Source organism: Elephas maximus, chromosome 2, assembly GCF_024166365.1.
Source record: "Elephas maximus indicus isolate mEleMax1 chromosome 2, mEleMax1 primary haplotype, whole genome shotgun sequence".
Classification (NCBI taxonomy): domain Eukaryota; kingdom Metazoa; phylum Chordata; class Mammalia; order Proboscidea; family Elephantidae; genus Elephas; species Elephas maximus.
In genome coordinates, this window is record NC_064820.1 from 187,198,391 (window position 1) to 187,220,047 (window position 21,657).

Sequence of the window (21,657 nt, forward strand, 5' to 3'; positions counted from 1 at the left end):
GCCTTCCCTGAATTGGCTCCTTAGCTCCAGTCGTGTATCTCCAATTACCCACATGCCATTTCCTCGTAAGGCTGTAAGATTATTTAATCTACCTCCCTCTTACTAAGGCAAAGGAAACTGAGACCCAGAGATGAATGTGAAGTAGGACTTTATTAAAGTCATTCAGACTTGACAGGAACAGGATGGGCTGTCAGATTCAACAATTTTTTAACAAAGACTAGATGCTCTATCCTCACTGTCCACGTAAGGCTTGACATCACTTGACCACAAGCCAGCCCTTTCTCTTCCTCCTGAGCACTCTATCTCTATGGAGGATAAGCGCCAAGAAGGCAGGGCTCACAGATCTATATATCTTATTCTCTACTCTTTTTCCTCTGAACTGGCATTTAGTAGGAGTTCAAAAATATTTTTGACGGACGGACGGATGGATGGATGGATAGATGAATATGAGAATGTGCTATCATTCTCTGTATTATCTGAGCTTGAGCTCATCATTTTTCACTTTTCTTCCTCTGGCCTCTAAATAACTCCTTGACGGCTATGTTCTGTTGACATTTTTCTCATAGGGCTTCTTACTTTGGACTTGTCCTCTCGGTTCTGACTGCTCTCCCTGAAGTGCCAGCCTAGATCCCACGTGTTGGACTACAGACTCATCATCCTGCACCCAGCCTCTCCTTCCTCCTCGTCCTCCCCTATGCTGTCCTAGGTTTCTCTTCCAGAATACACGATGTCATCATGACCATTACCAGGCTAGAAGCCATCCACATTCTCAGTGGCTACATCTAAAGTCCATACTTCCTGCAGTCAAGGTCTCCACAATCTAGCCTTCACCTCTCTTTCCAACCTTATTACCCACTATTCTGCCTCACAGCCCCTCCACTCCCATGAGATGTCTCTGCTCCTGTCCCTTGAAGCACACCTTATACAGCTTTGCCTCCACAATTTGCACACAGACTTTGTCTTGTTTACACTGTGAATTCCAATCATCATTCAGGCTCAGCTAAAGTCTTTACAATTATAACAACAACAAAGAAATGTGACAGCAACAATAACTAGAACTTTCTAAATATCCACCATGTGTCAAGCATAAACTTAAAAAAAAAACCAAACCAAACCCATTGCCATTGAGTAAAAAAAAATTTTTTTTTTTTTTTTTACATAGTGACCCTATAGCATAGTACTAGGCTATTTATATGCATTACTTTATTAACTTTCACAAAAACTCTACGAGGCAAATACAATTGTTATCCTTATTGTACAAGGGAGGAATCCTAGGCTCTGAGGTGTCAAGTGATGTACCTAAGGTCAGAGACACAGTATGTAGAGCAACTGGAATTCAGATGAAATCTATCAAACTTCCAAAGCCATATTTTTAGTTCTAGACTGTACTGCCTAAAGCTACTTTTCTTCCCTGTAACTCTTGACAGCCCCCTACTATGCGCAGCCACTCATTTGCCAGCTTTCATGTTGATTCTGATACATATAAACATTCTCTTGTATCCATGTGGTTTTTTGTCCCCAGTTACGCTGGAAGCCACCTGAGAATATGAATTGTACTCCCGGGCGTTTAGGTTCTGCCCAACAAATACATGCTGATAGAACTGGTTAAAAAATGCAAAGTAATCAATCCTCCTTTAGTTCTGTCGGTTAATTCTTCTTTTAAGCAGTGAGTTTATGCCCATCCTCCCCAATCCTGGGAATAAACAGAGAGAAGATCCTTGCTGATTTCAAACTCTTGATGATTGCGCATCTGTATGGCCTGGAGAAGGTGGGCCTGACGGTAGTTCTTGGAGTGGCTCAGGTGTCTGTGTTCTTGAACCTTTTATCTCCTGAGGCCTTTGTGTGGGTTTAAAGATATTACAGGAAAAAAGAAAACAAAACAGAACCAAAAAAAAATCTCAGCAACTACAGACGACTTCTGTGGGATTTTGTCACTTTCTTGAGAATCAAAATGTAATCGGTAATTATAAAGCCCTGCTTATACACCAGAGTCCCTGGTTGGAGCAAACGGTTAAGTGCTCAGCTACTAACAGAAAGGTTGGCAGTTCAAACCCACCCAGAGGCTCCTTGGATGAAAGGCCTGTTGATCTACTTCATAAAGGTCATAGCCATAAAAGCCCTATGGAGCAATTAGACTGCACACGTGGGGTCACCATGAATCGGAATTGACTCCACGGCTACTGGCGTGGTTTTTGGTTGGCTTATACATCATCGCAATGGTTTTTTATTTTTACTTTTGTCAACTGGCCCATTTAAAATGAAAGCCATGAGATCTAACAGATGTATAGCCTTATAGTAAAATGTTCCCGCTAGACCCCATCATCAAGAAGCTGGCTGACGTTGAGTTAGCCATTGTCCCTCTCTGGGCCTCAATTTTCTCACCACTGAACTGTAGGGTTTTAGAGGATCTTTAAGTTCCCTTTTGACCTGATATTCTGGGATGTTAATTAATACAATCTGTTGGTTTTGGTTCACTTGCACATTCTTAAGTTCCTGGAATCCAAGGAACAAAATGCTATAAAAGCAGCTCTGAAATGTTAAAAGTGCCACTGGAGGGCGAGAGATCACCCACCATTATTTATTCAGCGGTTCTGAAGGTTTGGTTTTCCCATCTCATTTTCACAGGGAGATATACAGAGTCAGCAAGTTACTCCTTGAGTGGGGTCTACACCTGTCTTGCAAAGGAACTCACATTCTATGTCTCTTTAGCTGCTTCCCGCGCTCTGTCCCTCTCCCGCAAACACTCCCAGAGGAAGCAGCAGACAGCCCTCTAGTCTAAGAGCCCCTTGCAAAGTTCTCACCACCTTCCTCCTCCCTTCCTTCCCTCCCAGATGCCTCTGCCCTCTTGTGTGCCTTGTGTGTTAAACAACAAAAGCTTTTCTCTAAGGCCTCAGCAACACGGGAGGCAGCTAACCTACATCTGGAAACCATCGCCAGCTACCTTTCAGGATCTCAGTAAACGAAAATCCCTGCATTCATTATAGGGAAAGTGACAGTTAAAGTAGTTTTAAGAAAAGCCTCCTCCAAGACTTCTCAAGCTGAATTTGAGCCTGAGGAGGAGGCCAGCGGGCAGAAATGCTTGCTCAGGCAAACCAGACCTTCTCCATGCCCCTCTCCAAACACAGGTTCTGAGCACATGGACAACAGTTGGTTGGGGAGAAAATTCAGAAGGAGCACAAGCTCCGCATGAAATTAAGGGCCCAGGGATAACGGCAAACAGTGGAAGCCAGGTAGGAAATGATGAAGGTTATTTGGCAAGTTCAAAAACATAGTGTAGATCTTTGTGGTGATGGAACAGTTCTACATCTTGATTATGGTGATGGTTACACAGATCTACACCTGTGATAAAATGGCACAGAACTACACATAGACACACAGACACACATACGACTGTGTGTAAAACTGGTGAAATCTGAAGAAGAAAATCTGTGGATTGTACCAATGTCAATGTCCTGGTGTTGATATTATACATAGCTAGGCAAAATGTTACCATTGGGGGAAAAGGGTGAAAGGGTACCCCTCTAGATTTTTTTTTTTTAACTTCAATCTATACTTATTTCAAAATAAAAAGTAAAAAACAAAACAAACAAAAAATCCACCTAGTGCAACGGATCTATGTCTTCCCTGGACTTCCCAATACTGCCTGGAAGGACCCGATTATGATCATATTAATAACAGTGAGATCTCCGTTATCATCATCAAGGCTCCCATTTATTGAACACTTACTATGTACTAGGCACTAATTTTTTTTTTTTAAACATTTACTCAGTTACACCCAACATCCCACAAGGTCATAATCTCCATTTTATAGAATAAGATAATGATGTTGGGAGAAGTGAAACTGCAACCAGGGCCAAAGAGCTATTGTGGGGACAGGCTCTGACCCAGGCTTGTGACTCCCATGCTTACGCATGGGGACAAATAACCAGGAACGAAGAGGGCTCTGTCAGGCTGCTGTGGCATCCGAGGTGTGTTCCCTGGAAACCACTGCAGCGCATCCCTCAACCAGTCTCCCAGGCGCCTGGACAGCAGCACTGTAAAGCACAGTGATGCCCCATCCTTCCCACCCTGCTCTGGCCAGAGAGCCCAAATTAGCCACATCTGTAGAGAAGCAACAAAAACATCACTTACAGGTTCTTCACGTCAGCGATACCGCGGAACGCCTTTCTCGGGATCCCCTGGATCTGGTTTTCGCTCAGGTCTCTAAACAAGAAGAGAAGTACACTGCATTAAAGACCCAGGCCCAACTCGATCTGCATCTCATTAAGATAACAAAACCCCTTGGAGGTTTCCTCTGCAGTCAGGAGGGTTTGGGGATTGTTTAGTCTCAGGCCCAGGCTGCTACAAGCATTCACATTGTTCCCCAGTGATGGCCTTTGCTGAAATGGTTACCAGGCGGGGAGCAGCTCGCGCTCCCGGGCGGGCTCTGTGGGTGGTCTCGCACCTCCAGGCCACGAGCCAAGATGCTGGGTTATTTGTTGCAACACTGCACCCAGTGCTCTGTTTTGCCACCTCCCAGAGATGACCCCGTCCCCTCCCCCATGGCCCTCCTCCCCCACTGCAGGGTCAACACTACTCAATCTCCCATCTCACAGGGCTGCTCAGGACTCCCTGCCTTTGTCATCTGGGATGGGAACAGAGGCTGGCCCTTCTGATTTTCTGATGGAGGGTGGCCGCCTCAGCTCATTCTAGAGTACCCGAGACCTCTAGGGGCCTCCTGGATCTTTTCAGTGACAGGCATGATGAATTCAAATTACATTTCCATAGACGCATCCACAGTCGGGGTGGCACTGGTCCCTCATCTAGCATTAAGTAGCTTTAATATGTTTTTTGGAGGGTAAGGAACAGTTGGGGTTTGCAGCTGGCTTAAACCCAAGTTGTGTTCTTGTCCCAGGGTCCTCTTTAACCATCCCCAGAGCCTCAAGTTCCCTTCCTAGGACCCATGCAGGTTTCATTTTGCAAGACCCAACACACGAACCTTTTTCATTCATCTCAGTGAGGAATCAATCTGCAAAGACCCATCAGGCCTCCAGGATGTACAAAGCAACCCTGCGGAGCACTCATGCCAGGTCTCACCCAGGATTCTCCTGCACGGCCAGCCTCAGGCTGCAGAAGCTGCTGGAGGAGGGAGTGCTTGGAGAGACAGGGCTAGGGGCACAGTCAGCTCTCACTTGCAAATGGAGGGTTCTGCTAGTCTATATTTTCCCTTTCGAAATAGAAATATCTTTATGTTCTCTTCTGATTATAAAAGATACATTGTGATGAGAACACACACACAAACTTGTCAGATATTAAGATAAAAAAAGTGAATTACTCAGAGATCACCAGTCTTACAAATTAGGACATATAACAGTCTGTTATAACCTACTGTTTCACTTACTGTATTGAGGTCATCTGTCCGTGTCTTTAACGGTACACCTACAACAACATTTTAAGTGGCTGTTTGTCATCCAGTTGTACAGATTGCTCTACATTCCCAAATTGTTAGGCATGCATTTATTTATTTACTTAGTTACTTATTTATTTGCCATTTAAAGAAACACTAGGACAAATTTCCCTGCTGGTGGATTTTGGGGCAGCTGTCCAACGATTTCCTTGATGCAAAGTCCTATAAGTAGAACCTGCTGGATCACAAGGTAAAAACACATCTGTAGTTGCTGAATCGTCCTATACATGGGTTGCACCATTGGACAGTCCCACACTGATTTTCCAAAGGCACCTAATCAAAAGCTATAAAATAGATATGCCCAAATATATTTGGGAGGAGAGGTCAGACAACCAACCTCCACTAAAACCGGGCCTTTGAAATTCGCCTTTTGTACGGGGACAGGAGGAAAATAGAAAGTAGAAGGGAGGTATCCATTTATCTGCTCTCATGTATACTTGAAGATTGTCTGGGGCCACCAGTAGGCATTTTAGGCACCAAAGCAAGGCTCAGAGTTGGGGTGAGGTGCAGGTGTAGGAACACCTAGGCTTCTAGGGCGGAATAGTAGGGCACTCCCCATCTCAAACACAGTTTCCCGTGCCTGCAACTGATATAAGTATACTTAGCTGCACAATGAGCCCAGTGCAGGCTCCCTGGCTGGGCCTGATTCAATGAGCAGGGCTCCAGCCTAGAGTCGGGCGCTGAACAAAGCCCACGATGACAGCAGAGGTCAGGTGGTGTCACCAAGGCCACACCACTGCTCTCCATCAGCCTCCAAGAGAAGGGGGCCCTGGTCCTGTCATCTGACTAATTCAGTTTCTACCAAGCATCTGGGCTACACCCAAGGCTCTGGCAGCCACTCCCTACGGGCCCAGTCTTTCCTGCCAAGTAAAGGCTGCCTCCAAGCCACCAAGCCCCAGCCTATGACCCTCCGAGGCTGCCTTTGGCCACTCTGAGAGGAGAGCTAAAGCCACACTTCTGGTAAACAGGTGATGACCAAACTTGGAAGCAGGGGGAGCAAAAACAAAAGAGGTTTAGAATGGCTAGCTCTAACCATGGCAGGAAAGCTGGAAGAGGGACACGTATTCCTGTAATGCATTAACTGTTTGAGTACAAGGCGTCCCCAAACAAACTGGAAGGGATAGCTATTGTACAGAGCCTCTGGTTTGCAGTATGGTGGAATGAAGAGAGGAGGGTGATAGATGAACATTGATATTTAAAAATAATCTGGTAGTGATGTTGGGAGACCTCCAACAAAGGCAAACACACAGACAAAATCCTGCCCTTCAGTGGGACGGCTACTTCGTTTTCTGTTCACCATTTTCTTTCTGTAAATATACCCAGCCTTACTCCTAGTTCGGGAGTCCCTGGGTGGTGCAAATGGTTAACCACTTGACTACTGCCAGGGAGGTTGAAAGTTTGAATCAACCCAGGGGCATCTCAGAAGAAAGGCCTGGTGATCTACGTCCAAAAGGTCACAGTCATTGAAAACCCTATGGATCGCAGTTTTACTCTGACACACATAGAGTTGCCATGAATTGGCACTGACTTGATGGCAACTGTTTTTTTGTTTTTCTTTTGGTACTCCTAGTTTATTAAGGAAACTCTGGTGGAACAGTGGTCAAGAGCTATGGCTGCTAACCAAAAGGTTGGCAGTTCAAATCCACTAGGCGCTCCTTGGGAACTCTATGGGGCAGTTCTACTCCATCCCACAGGGTCCCTATGAGTCGGAATCGACTCTTCGGCAGTGGGTTCATAGTTTATTAAGGATTCCAGTATAAAGCAGTGCTTCCTTTCCACCTCCCTACCATTGCTTTCTTCCTGTCCCAACTGAGCAAAATAGTAGATGATAGGAAATTTATCTGTTCCCCAGGACGATCTGCTTGTAAATTTTTATTAATTTTATTTTCCACTGAGCCGCTCTTCTCCGGCTAACAATACAGCTGCCATCCATCTGCAGGATTGTATATTGATTTCATAAATACCTCCAGTGGGCTGACAAAGTGACAGCTTTAATGGTGTTACTGATGGGGCATGGAGGAGGGTTCAGGGCTGGAGGCTTCATTTTCGGTAACTGTCCCTTCACAATTATCGCAGGGCCTTTGTGAGGTTCCCTAATGGTGTGTTTATCTCAGCGGGATGCCGGACCATGGAGCTATTGTTAAGTACTATCCTTGAGAAAGACAAGAGCTACCGTTTTTTCAGCTGACACTTAAATAAAAATAACAAAATCTATCTGTAATGCCCAAGAGCCTAGTTCTGGCCAATTGCTTGTTCGGGTTTTAGTGCCTCACCCTTCGTGAGGGAGACAGCTCACGGTGAGCAGGGCAGAAGTACTCGGAAGTGACCCGAGATAGGGATCTTTTCTTAACATTAGAAGAAAGGTATGAGGATGGAGTTGGGTGGAAATATGCTGGGGTCTTCTGGGGAAATAAAGATGGGTGGTGGGAAAGGCTTCCTTGGTTGAAAAGCAGGGCTAGGGATTAGAAAGACTTTTTAAATAATTAGGGCTCTGGAAGAAAAGGAGAACCCCATTAGCTAAGTGCATTTTCCAGCTTCTGGAAAATGATTAACCGGTTGATTATTCCATCCAAAAACACAAGACCAAAGAGGACTTATTAAGGAGACAGTAAGTCAAATGGGAGCTGGCAAGGACCAATATATCCCCCTTCAAGCCAACTCCCCCGCCCCCTTTTTAATTTACTAAAATGCTTTGGACACAGATTAACTTTCTTCACAAATTTATTATTGCTTCATCTACCTTGCAACGGGAAGTGCAGACACTTTGATAAATGGATTGAAAGGTTGTCTAGTTCCAGGAGAGCTTTTTTTGAAATGCTTCGTATAGCTCTTACTGCAACGTCAGGCAGGCTTTGTTCTCCAAGTGACCATGGGTGACAGTCCCCACTCTCACCCCTGCCCTGCCCACCCCATGTCTACCAGGGCTAGGTCACGAGGCAAGGAGCAGGAAAATGGTCCCCTCTTTGCTCCAGTGGGGACAGAGCACTTGTCTTGGTCACATTCATGCTACCAGGAAGTCCTGTCTGGGTTATATGGCAGTTTGTGGGGGATTTGCTCTAAGGTACCAATCCTCAATTACTCCAAAGCTACAAAATGGGGCTAGGAAGCCTCCTGACACTTGGGGAATTCTTGTTTCTGAAGTGAGTGGAGCCACTTATTAGCTGTATGAACATGCGTGCTACTAAATGCTCTATGCCTCAGTTTCTGTGTCTTTACAGTGGGGCTACTAGTATTCCTGACTTCATAGGTTAAATGTGAACACGAAATGAGTTCATATGTGTGAAGCGCTTAGCACAGCACCTGGAACAAGCATTCAGTGAATGGCTGCATTTATTTTTTGGATGTTTTCCCATTTAACCCTGAGTTTGCCTCCTTGAAAGGGCCCTTTGTATGATGCCCAGGACATAAACCTCCAACTCTGCAATGAATAAAATGCATAAGTGTTGCTAATACTTTTTTTTTTTTAATCAAATCTGAGGGACGGATTAGAGCTTTCTCATTAATTTTTACCTAGACAAGAGTATCCATATTGGATTTAAGATCCTTTTGCGTGAGAAACAGGAGAGCTTGATTCAGGAACAAGGTCTGTCTGAGGTTGGGCTCTCTCAGAAGCACACAGCAGGCCAAGGTGTCAGTGGGTAGGTGACCGATTAAGGGAAGTGCTCCCAGGAGAGACCACTGAGGGATAGAGGAGGCAGGATAGGGAAGAGAAAAAAGATGTGATCAGGTCTACCATTGAGCACCTCCAAGCAAGGAAGCTGGGCCTTTGCAGTCCTGTAACAGACTGTCTTTCGTGAGGGAGCAGCCAAGAGAAGTCCAAATTCCCAGGCTCTCCCTGCTCTCCATTGGCGGGGGGGCGGGGTGACCACAGCAACCCAAAAATAGGCTGCTAAAGAGGTTCCCAGCTATGAGCTTTCAGCAGCAAAGTACAAAGAAGCAGGGGGGAAAGGCCCTAATATCAGTAAAAGGGACCCAAGGGGATCCAACCCAAAGCTTTCATAAGAATGCTTCAAGGACCATTCTTCTGAATCAGGATGTTCTCAGAAGATTAAAAAGATGAGACATTGAGGGCCAAGAATTAAGAGACCACCAACCAGTCGCCATCCAGCTGACTCGTGGTGGTCCCTGTACGTGTCAGAGCACAACTGTGCTCCATAGTATTTTCAGTGGCTGGTTTTTCAGAAGTAGATTACCAGGCCTTTCTTCCAAGGAGCCTGTGGATGGACCGTAACCTCCAACCTTCTGGTTAGCAGCCCAGCACGTTAACCGTGTGCACCACCCAGAGACTCCCAGGAGGCCACAGAAGAAGCTAATCGACCAAAGAAAACGGGAACAACTCAATCCGGTACCCCATGAGGTTGATAATTCTTTGTCTACCTCTGCAAGCCCCTTGCACTGAGAACAATCATGGTGCCTTCTTAGTAACATTAAAAAAATCCACCAACTCTTGATTTGTTAAATTAAAATAGGGATGATCTAAAAAACATTTATATTTGTAGCCATTATTGGATTTGGGATTAGGGCTGTGGATTGCCATTTTTGATTCTTTTTGGCCTGAGTATATATTAAAATTACTATCATATTCACTGCCTAGTAGGAAGAAACTAGCTCATTGGTGTGTTAGGTATCAACTGAAATTCATTTAGGGATTTTAAACTTTCTGATGGATAATCCATGAATTTAAAATTTCTTGTACTCACAAGACTACCATCCTTTATAAAGCTGATCACCACCCATCTGTCAGTTTGTCAAACTGTCATACAATGCTGGAAGCTATGCCACCAGAATTTAAAATACCAGCAGGGTCACCCATGATGGACAGGTGTCAGCAGAGCTTCTAGACTAAGACAGGCTAAGAAGAAAGGCCTGGCAATCTACTTCCGAAAATTAGCCAATGAAAACCTTATGGATTGCAACAGGACATTGTCCAACTGGTTTGCTTTGAACACGGCATCAGGAAGGATCAATTGTTGAAGGATGACATGATGTTTGGTGAAGCAGAGGGCCAGTGAGTGTGAGTGGAACTCTCGTTGAGATGAGTAGGCACAATAGCCACAGCGATGGACTTGAACACGCCAGTGACCATGATGCAGGACCAGGCATGGTTTCCTGCTGCAGTATATAAGGTCACTATGAGCCATAATCGACTTGACAATCTCTGTCTACCTATCTTTATCTATAGAAAACTGAATCCTGTGCCCAACTCCTAACATATAGTAATCCCGTGACACATCAGTCTGCTCCAGGAACTAAAAAGAAAGATATTATTGTTTTGCTTTCTTTCATTTTATACAGCAGGAGGGACAGACATGCAGGAAAAATTGTTCTCTGGGGATCTCACAATGTGGACTTGAGGGAGGATTTATCTTAATAGGTAAATCTCCTCTGCAGGCAATTTATCTTAATAAACAAGATTATCGTATGCAGTTGGGTCACTGTCAAAACCAAATGAGCCCCACACATATGTCCCAGCTAAGAAGCCCTGGTGCCTCCAGCTGGGTGTCTAGTCAATGGCATCCTTTGTCCGCAGGAGATTACACCAGTCACTGAATGATTTCCTGAAAGAACTGCCACGTATCTCAGGGATCCAGAGAATCTAAGTATCAACGGGGGACAAAAAAACCCCAATGATTTCCCACTGCTCCAGTTGTGTTTCTGAATATTTCATTGCAGGAGGAGTTTACATTGCTTGCTCCCTTGGTGTTAAAAAGTTACTGAATGAAAGATATCAACAAGAGCTCTTTCCCTTCTGCCTTCTCTGACAAGTTGATTAGAAAAGTCTGAGCCACACCATTCAGATATTTAACACTGGCTGATGAAATGGCAGCTCAGATTCCTATTTCACTCAACAAAAAGGCATTGAACACCTACTGTGTGCTGCACTGCACTGAGACACAAAAGTGACCAGATCCAACTTCCAGTCCTCAGGGAGCTTACATTTACCTTGTATACAAATAAACGGACCCCCTTACATATACACCAGGGCTTCCAACCAGTTCATTCTGGTTCGACCCCCTGCTGAGAATTTGCATGTCCACCCCAGATATACTGAATTAGAAACTATATTTTAACAAGATCCCCAGGTGATTCTTATGTATACAGCCCCATGATCTGTTGCAGATCAGACCACTGTTATCCACAGGGTTTTTGTTAGCTAATATTTGCAAGTAAATCACCACGCCTTTCTTCCTAGTGCATCTTAGTCTGGAAGCTCTGCTAAAACCTGTTCGGCATCGTAGCAACTGGCAAATGAGTGGTGGTTTGCACGTGACCGACATTGACCAGGAATTGAACCCAGGTCTCCCACATGGAATGGGAGATTTCTACCACCGAACCACCGCTGCCTATGTAACATCTAACCAAAAGCCAAACCTGGTACCGTTGAGTTGATTCCCACTCACAGCAACTGTATAGGACAAAGTAGAACTGTGCTGTAGGGTTTCCAAGGAGACCCTGGTGGATTCAAACTACCAACCTTCTGGTTAGCAGCCGAGCTCTTAAACTGTACCACCAGGGATCCATGTAACATTTAGATACCAAAAACAGTAAGAAGGATGGTTTCATGTTATTTTTTTTCCTTTTCAACAAGAAGCAGCCCTAGGTCTAAACTCAAACTGCAGATTGCTCTCAACCATCAAGGACTGGATTGAACAGTTTTGTTTTACTCGGAACACAAAATCTTTTTTTTTAGGGAAAGAAGGTAAAGATGCCAATCTGAATCACTGGTACTCAGAGGAAGGCAGGCTTGTTTCATCAGGTACTTTTAAAAAAAATTTTTTATTTCTAAGTGGACAGTCTGATAAAGATCAGGCAGCGCGAAAGGGCCATGAAGAGCAGACATGCTATACTGCAATTCCGCTCCCCGTGGGGTTCATAGTCCCCCTGATCAGAACGTCCTTGTCCTTACGGTACTTTGAAAATATCTACATAGTCCTTACTGATCATTCTTTTTAAATTTAGGTATAATAACGATATTGTGGCTCTGTTTCCTTTTCTTAAGTATTTCTCTTTTAGATATGGAAACACTTAAGGACGAAATGATGACGTTTGGGTTTTGCTTTACAATAACACAGAAGACAGAGAAGTGGGCAAAGGCACAGATGAAACATGATTGACCCTGATTTGACAATTATTGGAGGCAGATGATGGGTACAAAGGGGGTTCATTTATAATATGTGCTTTGCCTTTAAATATGTGTCAAATTTTCCATAGAAAAAATATTTTAAAATATATATTCCTGGGACCCAACCCAGACCTACTGATTCAGAAACCCTGGAGATAGGTCCTGGAATATACTTTGAGCAAGTCCAAGGACCATGGGTAGAATGATTAGTGTATCGGATTAGGTGCCAAGTTCGCATCCTGGCTCTGCTACTTACGGGCTGTGTGTCTTTAAGAACATCAGTTCAATTTTCTGAGCCTTAATATGTATTTCTATAAAATTGGGATAAGCATCACAGATCATGGACAAGCAAGGGCTTTCCAAATGTTAATGCAGTATATAAATGCAAATTACTATCTTCATTTCATTAGCATCAATTTAACTAATATAGTGTCTTATTATCTTTAAGTCTCTAGCCTGGTTTTCGGGAAATTCTTGGATGCAAGATGCAAAGGCTTCCTGTGTCTCAGGTGTCAAGACTGCTGGTGTTGGACAAAATACCTACAGGATAGGTAGAGGAGCAGCAGAAAGTTGAAGGTGGATGAGTAACAAAATCTAATCTGTATTTTATTTTTTTATTGTGCTTTAAGTGAAAGTTTTTTTTTTAAGTGAAAGTTTACAAATCAAGTCAGTCTCTCATACAAAAATTTATATACACCTTGCTATGCACTCCTAGTTGCTCTTCCCCAATGAGACAGCACACTCCTTTTCTCCACCCTATATTCCTCCTGTCTGCTCAGCCAGCTTCTGTCCCCCTCTGCCTTCTCATCTCCCTTCCAGACAGGAGCTGCCCACATAGTCTCATGTGTCTACTTGAGTCAAGAAGCTCACTCCTCATTAGTATCATTTTCTACCTCATAGTCCAGTCCAATCCCTGTCTGAAGAGTTGGTTTTGGGAATGGTTCCAGTCTTGGGCTAACAGAAGGTCTGGGGACCATGACCTCCAGAGTCCTTCCAGTCTCAGTCAGACCCTTAAGTCTGGTCTTCTAATTTGTATTTTAGAAAGTCACACAATAGCCCAGTTGGGAGGCTGATCTAGAAGAGGTAAGAGTCTCATGGAAGGTTATACCCTCAGTTGGCCCTGGGATCCCAGAGATATGGCAGAAGTAGACCAAGCACCCTGCTCTCCAGATTCTCTCAAATCTGCAGGGGAGGCTTTGGGATCAGAGTGTTCACAGCAGAGCCTCACAGATGAGTGATTTCCCACAGTTTTCTAGGCAGCTGCAATCTAGGAGAGAATCACTCTCGGGCAGGCGATGAGCAGGAATGAGCAGCCAGGCTGAGATACAGATCTGCAGTTGTGACCCAGGAGAAAGCAAACGAAGCAGAGCTAAGGATCACTCTGAAGGACTGAAAAGTCTGGGGAGGGCCAGGGCTGCTGATGCTTACTCTCAGGGAACTTCCTGACGAAAGGGAAAAAGGGAAGAGCCTGTTAGGCTGCAAGGTGATACAAAAGGCCGCAGATGGAGTACGGGTTTTGGGGCTGCTCTATGATTAGTTGGGATCCCTGGGTGATACAGGTACAAACGGTCAATGAGTTCAGCTGCCAACCAAAAGGTCAGAGATTTGAGTCTACCCAGAGGTGGCTTGAAAGAAAGGCCTGGTAATCTATTTCAGGAAAAAGCAGCCATTGAAAACCCTATGGAGAACAGTTCTACTCGGACACGCATGGAGTTTCCATGAGTTGGCATCGACTTGGTGGCAACCAGTGGTTATGATTATTTACCAACGTGGGCACTTTTTGTGTCTTCATGGGCAGATGTTCTAGAGATCACAAACACAAATGCTTCAGGGCTATGTAGGCTGCGTGTGGATAGTAGGAGTAGTGAGGAGGTGAGCTGAAGGAAGGTCAAGTCCATTTAAATCAGTTTTTAAAAATCAAAACAAAATAGTCCTGGGCTTCAGTCCTGGGCTGAATGTGACCTGCAGGCACAGGTTAGTGACCTGCACCCATGCCTCTTCAGGAGGGATCTGCTAATTCTAGAACAGTGCTGTCCCATGGAAATATAATATCAGCCATGTACACAATTTTAAACATTCCATTAGCCATAATAAAAAAGTAAAAACAGGTAAAATTAATTTTAATAATGTATTTTTATTTAACCCTATATTCCAAAACACTATTATTTCATGTAATCGTTATAAACATGTATTAATGAGATATTTTACACTCTTTTCATACCAAGTCTTCAAGATCTGGGGTGCATTTGACATACTACTGAATTTGGACTGACCACATTCCATGCACTCAATAGCCACACATGGCTCGTGACTACTGTCTTGAATAGTGCAGTTCTAGAATAAGGGCTTGTAACAGGATGCTGTAGCTGTGTGCCCTCTCACTGCCAAGAGAGGGAAAAATTCTTTATATGTTGGAGCCAATCTAAATGAACCCAATGCAGGCCCACTTGAGGGGTTTGGCTATACCAGTTTCCCTAAATGTGGAGGGGCACCAATCAAAATTGAAATACCTATTCCAGGGAAGCAAGTGATAGCTTGACATATTCCAGTCATTCCACAATCCCTCCCAGAGCAGAGAACGTCCTTCCAGTCACGGGACTTACTCAGAGTCTTCCCAAACCACAACCCCTCCAAGGCTGGCAGGGTTAACCAATGCTTCCAGTCCAAACAGAAGCTTTCTTCACTTAATTATCATATGCAACTCCAACTAAAGCTCTTTGTGTTCATGAAACAGCATGATAATTGAGTGATCATATCCAGCAAATGGTACTGGGGCTGAGCTTCTCAACAGCTCACTAATCCCTGGGATTATCACAATCTAGCAACAAGGCAGTTACATTACATGGCATTGGGGAGCTCTCATTATTAGCCCAATTGTGCCTTCTGTTCTGGTCCAGCCCTCCCTGTGTCATTAAGTGGCATAGGAAACATCAACAGGATTCCAGCCCCAGGCAGTTTAACTATAGAGTCTGCGTGCTCCCTCATCATGGACCTTTTAAGAGTACAGTAATGATTTTGGCGTCCTTAGGTTATGTATGGAGCCCTGGTGGCACAGTGGTTAAGAGCTACGGCTGCTAACCAAAAGGGTCAGCAGTTTGAATCAACCAGCGGCTCCTTGGAAACCCTATGAGGCAGTTCTATTCTGTCCTATAGGGTCTCCGTGAGTGAAGATTAACTCAATGGCAATGGGTTTGGTTGGATTGTGAGTAGAAGCTTGATGCTGAAAAGCATCTGATGGTAAGGATCCAAGTACATACCTGAGATAGACCCTACTTATCTGGAGGCCCAATGGGATGCTTTGGTTTTATTTATCAACCTTGGTGGGGGGGGGGGGCGGGGTTCCACCTCGTTCAAAAGGATGGAGACTGGTGTTTTGTTTTTTTTCTCTTTGATGCTCTGTGTCTGTCCAGTGGAGTCTGGGAAAGGGAGTAATTTCTGTGCAATCCATTCTCCTCTGAGGCTGACATATTGTTCCCACCCACTGTTTCCCTCCATCCCTCTCCCTTGGCAGCCATCTGAGGCTTTCATCCCTAATTTGATTGTCGTAGCTGACACTGTCAATCTGAAATCCAGTAGCATGTCTAATGCTGGCTGGACAAGGGGAATGCAGGAGGAGAAGAGGGGGAGGCAAATTCATCTCGAGAAGTAGCTTTATGTAAATCGATCCTTTGGCCCGAAAGCTGGAGCCAGGCATTTGTTGATTAATTGGAGAAGCGTCCTTGTTCCCTTGTCTTCTTTGGAGAGATGGCCCAAATTGAGTCCTCTCTTCTTCACAAAGGCATCCCCATGCCAAAAAGCTTTTGCAATTAGGAGATGAAACCTTGTGAGCAAGGGGGAGGTGGCAGGGCCAGGGGAGCGTCTATGGAATTGTTAAGAAATGAAGAGTGTACATTTGGTCTGCTTTGCGATTAATGGCTGACTTGGGCACCCTCATTTGCCTCCCAGTCTGTGCCCTGATATCCTTGGTTCGGAGGCCTAATATTCCATAGGCGAAGATCTGCTTATGCAATAGTTAGTGAAATTAAGTGGCTAGGGAGTGTGCTTTCTAACACGTTTTCCTTGCAGATTTCTAAATTTCTATTTTCAGTTACTGCTTGAGCCCATTTCTGCCGGTGTCATGAAGCAGAGAGTGTCTGTGGTTGACTCAATCTCTCCTCCAAGTTCTCTTACCTTTCCTTGAAAAAAGGAAGCCCAAGCAAAATGGTAGATCATCCACCAACGTGGTCCCAGGCCACTGTTCAATTTGACTTTACTAAAAGGCTAAAGGTCATTTACAGACCTGAGCACGAGAAAAAGTGAGTTTGGTTCTGAAGAGGTTGCTCGTGGCTAACCTACATGCTTATTGGAGGTTGAACTTGAAAGGTCACATGGTCTTTTCTATTTTCCTCAGTAAATTGTTAGCTTCGTGTGGACAGGGAATTTTGCTGAGCACAGAACTTCACATGTAGCTTAAAAAACGTTTGTTGAATGGATAAACAAATGATTGCATGCCATATCCTGTTTCCCGATTGATGGAGAAGAAACCTCAAGCTTGTTGTTAGGTGCTATTGAGTTGGCTCTGACACATAGTAACCTTCAGTATAATAGAACAAAACATTGCCCAGTCCTGAATCATCCTCACCGTGGTAGCTGTGTTTGAACCCATTGTTGGAGCCACTTTGTCAATCCAGTCACTCTCAAGCTATGGAGATTCTTTTTTTCAAGTGCAATTTTCCCCTTCAGATTATAAACAGCGATTACCCTCTCCCTCTACTCTTCTATGTATACCTCCTGATGGGGTAGCATGCTTGAGAGCTCAGACTCTAGGACAACAGAGAAAGCCTTCAGCTGAGAAGGCTTTACTGAGCTTAGTTGAAGTGTGGGAAGGAGCAGCTATATTGGGAGGTTATCGGTTTTTTCTTGAATAAAGTTTAAGCCTGGCTTGAGAAGATATGACAGATTTGGAAAATGAATTCAATCCAGAAAAGGGCTGTGTGTCTGACAATGCTTCATCTCCACGAACAACACCATCCCCTCCCCCTTTCTGGATTCTGGCACTTGGAATAATGCAGATAATGAAGCCCTGGGTAAGGGAGGAGACGTTTTTAGCAGTAACCTAAACTGGTGACTGGCAGTGAGAGAGTCTCGATCATCTTTGGGGTAATCTGCACTGTGATCAGACTCCTCCCTGCCCAAGTGTCTATGGGATCTGGAGATGCACAGAGCACCTGACGAAAGGGAGGAGGGAATGGGGAGAAGAGGGAAAGTCCACGGGTCTAAGGGTTGTAGTTTGGGAAAAGTTGAAGCCACTTCTTGATCTCCACCCCACTGTAACCTTACAAATACAACTTGATCATGAGAAAAAGATTCTTTGAACATGTCTCTGAAACCCTTCTGTGTGCCAGACCAGCCAACCCTAAAACTACTGTCTTGTGGACTGAACAGCTCTACCCTTCCACACTAAGGGATACGGCCTTGTGTTTACTCTTATGGTAGTCTCTGGGAGGTACAAATGGTTAATGCCCTTGGCAGCTAACCAGAAGGTTGGTGGTTTCAAATCTACCCAGCCAGAGGTACCCTGGAAGAAAGTCCTGTCAATCTACTCCTGAAAAAGCCGTTGAAAACCCTGTGGAGCACAATTCTACTCTGACACACATGGGGTCTCCATGAGTCAGAAATGACTCTATGACAACTGGTTTGGTTTTGATTCTGGTTTACTCTTCTGTGGCTCATTCTGTTTTACTGAAGAAATGTGAACACTCAGGGGCAGGGTAGGGTATGAGAAGGGAGGGTGCCTAGGGCCAAGGCTACCCAGAGGTTGGAATTTGGAATGTAAGGCTATAACTTAAGGGAATGTGGCCTGTATATGCCTGTTCTTTCCTGTAACTTTTCAGAACCCCATTAAGCAAGTGAAACCTTGTGGTGAAGGTGAGATGCTGTCATGGGGCCATCTGCCAATAAAATCAATGTGGCTTCAGAAAAGCTCAAAATTTTCTTCTACTGAAGCGGGAAAGCGATTCAGCAAGAGCTCAGCACCCGGGGTTGCAAGGCCAGCTTCTCAAAGCTCTGTGTCGGATGAAGTACAGAGCAGCTTAAGCCAGTAAACTATGTTAATACCACAGAGCGACATTTCTCATCATGATCCCCTAAACTATTTATTGTTCCATTCAAAGCAATTACCGTTCTTGCTAATAACTCACACCTGTGGATGCCCCGGTATTGACTAAAGGAGAATAGATGCTGTTCTCTTGCTTATCTACGTAAAAATGGATGCAGTTCGATAGATTTACACTAAGTTTGAAGTTCACACTAATATTTAATCCCAGACCTGCTTCTAGCCATTCAGCTCGAAAGGTACTAGACAAGGGACATGAGCGCTGGGAGAACCCAGTAAACTGCAAAGCTGAAATTAATTAGTGACAAATGTGAGACTGCTGCCACTAGTCCTGTGCCAAATACACTCAACTCCCTTGTCCCAGGAAAGAGGAAAGGACTTCCATGGGAGGAGGTGGGGGGCAGAGAGAAAGGATAAAAGGGAAGCTTCTTCTGAAACCCCCCTTTGATTAGACCTAGAATGTCCCTTGCCTCTCTAAAGCTGTTTGTCTACTACAGCCTGAGCCATACTTTTCCTGGTCACTCAGCTCCTTTCCTGTCCTACCTGACCCCAGAAGTCCTGCATATGGCTGGTGAGACCACAGGAGGCAGAGGGCACCGTACTAGAAGCTTGGCTCAGGAGTGTATTCCAGCATTGCCACTTACTAGCTGTGTGATTTTGTCTGAGTAAATTACTTTGTTCAAGCCTCAATTTCCTCATCTGTCAAATGGAGGTGATGAAAGTACCTATGTTGGGAAATTATGAAATGGCTAAATGATATAAGAGGGCAGGGTAGTTCTGTGGTAAAATTCTTGTCTTCCATCTGAGAGACCCAGGTTCAGTTTCCCGCCAATACCCCTCAAGTGCAGCAAACCACCATCTGCACTCCGTGGAGGCTTGTGCGCCGCTATAATGCTGAACGGGTTCCAGTGAAGCTTTCAGACTATTACGGATTAGGGAGAAAGACCTGGAGACCTACTTCTGAGAGTAAGGCAATGAAAACTCTGTAGATCACAATGGTCAGGAGCTGACTCAGGGCAACTAACGACAACAATAACAACAAATGAGACAACGCATTTAGAGCTCTTTGCATATTACCCAAACCTCATTGCCGTGGAGTCCATTCAGACTCATAGTGACCCTATAGGACAGAGAGGCCCGCCCCATAGGGTTTCCAAGGCTGTAAATCTTTAGGGAAGCAGACTGGCACATGTTTCTCCCATGGAGCGGCTGGTGGGTTCGAACCACCAAACTTTCAGTTAGCAGCCAAGCACTTAACCACTGTGCCACCAGAGTTCCCTCACCTTTGCCTATTATTTGCCTCATAATAAGCACGTAATAAGCATTTTTATCAATACGTACACCTGCTCAAGTTTGCATCCAAACACTATGAGTAGATGACAAGAAGACCCCTGCCTCCTTACTTCAGAGCAATGCTACACAAGTACGGTGAAACTGTAAAGCAGCAACTCCAGCTCAAGTTCAACACCAAAAAATAACAAGGAGAGCAATAATTAGGTCCCTCTCAGGCTGCTGTGCCTCAAAGCTTCCTTGGGTTCTATGTGGGACTCTACCTCATGGACTCTGCCGTGATCTCCCTGTGATGCGGGGTGAGATGGCGAAGATGGGGACATAGGTTAAAGCGCCCACATCTCTGTAAATCCCCTGGGAAGCTGGTCGCTGGAAATCATTGACAGTGCAGCAGAAGTAGCCAGGAGACCCTCCCCCTCACATAAGGAGGGAATAGAAGGGGGGCCTGAGGGCAGCTGGTGGGAGGCTGAGAGAACAGCTTCAAGGTCAAAGCCCAGGAGGGAGGGTTAGGCTGGGAAGTGACCTCAACCCAGACATGGGATCTGGCTGAGAGCAGAATGCTGACCCAGCCGCCTCCTCACAGACTAGGGCAGACATGGTATCCCTCTGACTTCCAAAGGAAACTAAGGACTTGGGTGAGCTTCAGAGGGGTCCAGAGCCAAGCAGAAAACAGTCATAGACAAGAGACTGAGATCAGTCAAGGTGGGAAGGAGAGTTGAATTTGTTGCTACCAAAGCAGTTTCCCTGGCTGTCACTCTCTTGAAAGCATAATCCTCACGACCCTGTTAAAACTGTCCAAGGGCTTACATTTCAATGAAGGGTGGTCATTAGCAAGGTGACTGTGGTATACCCAGGGCGTCAGGCATTGTGGGCTAGACCTCAGAAAAGACTGTCTGTGGGAGAGGACAAAGGGGGACAGCGAGCATTACGTCACCTCTCAGGAAAGCAAGACTCAGCAAGTGGACCCAGCTGCTTGGGCCTTCTATCTCCAAACGTGGTGGTGGAGGCTGCTCCAGGAGCCAAGGAACAGGAGCAGAAAGTCAGCCCAGAGTGCTTCTGTGCAGGGGGGTCTGCATATACAGCAGAAAGAGACAGAGACTGAGAGACAGAGACTGAGAGAGCTAGAAGGAAAGAAAGATAGAGGTAGAGAGAGACAGGGAGAGATGAATAGACAGAGAAAGGAGAGAGAGAAAGAGAGATCAACAGTGAGACAGGGAGAATAATACCGGAGAGAACGAAAGGGAGAGAGAAAAAAAAAGTCAGAGACAGAAATACTCAAACACTGTAGTCTCACAGGAGACCATGAAAGGCAGAGTCCCACAGAAAAAGAAGCACAGACAGGAGACCGAGAGAGGACAGAGACAGAATGAGAGACAGAGAAAAACAAGAGGAAGAGGAGCAGGCAGAAGCCAGGCAGGGGTTTGTGAGGCTGGTAGACAGAGGTTTCTCTCCCAAAGACCCCAGCATTTGGGCTTTACCTGGACGTGGGGGAGCAAGAACAGGCGGAAGTTCTCAGGATCTTTGTCACATCTAACTCTGGAGGCTGCTCTGGGGGCTGGGAATTAGTTCCCTCCATTCCCGGACCCTGCACTGCCCCTGGTCTTGTCCTCCAAGATGAAGTCCCAAGGACGGGAATGACCCAGGATGCTGGGAAGGCAGTGGGGGGCTTTTCCTAAGCTCTCTTCTCTACCATTCCAGCCCTTC

The 21,657-nt window shown here is 45.2% G+C and overlaps 1 protein-coding gene across 2 annotated transcripts in view; it reads right to left on the minus strand.

Annotated features, from left to right (window-relative positions):
- The window catches only part of SLIT3 (slit guidance ligand 3), a 783,747-nt gene that overhangs the window by 262,662 nt on the left and 499,428 nt on the right, over window positions 1–21,657 (minus strand). For both annotated transcript variants that reach the window (XM_049874285.1, XM_049874284.1), the window contains exon 5: window positions 4,132–4,203. In XM_049874285.1, the coding sequence (XP_049730242.1) occupies window positions 4,132–4,203 (72 nt within the window). The remainder of the gene's footprint in view (window positions 1–4,131; window positions 4,204–21,657) is intronic.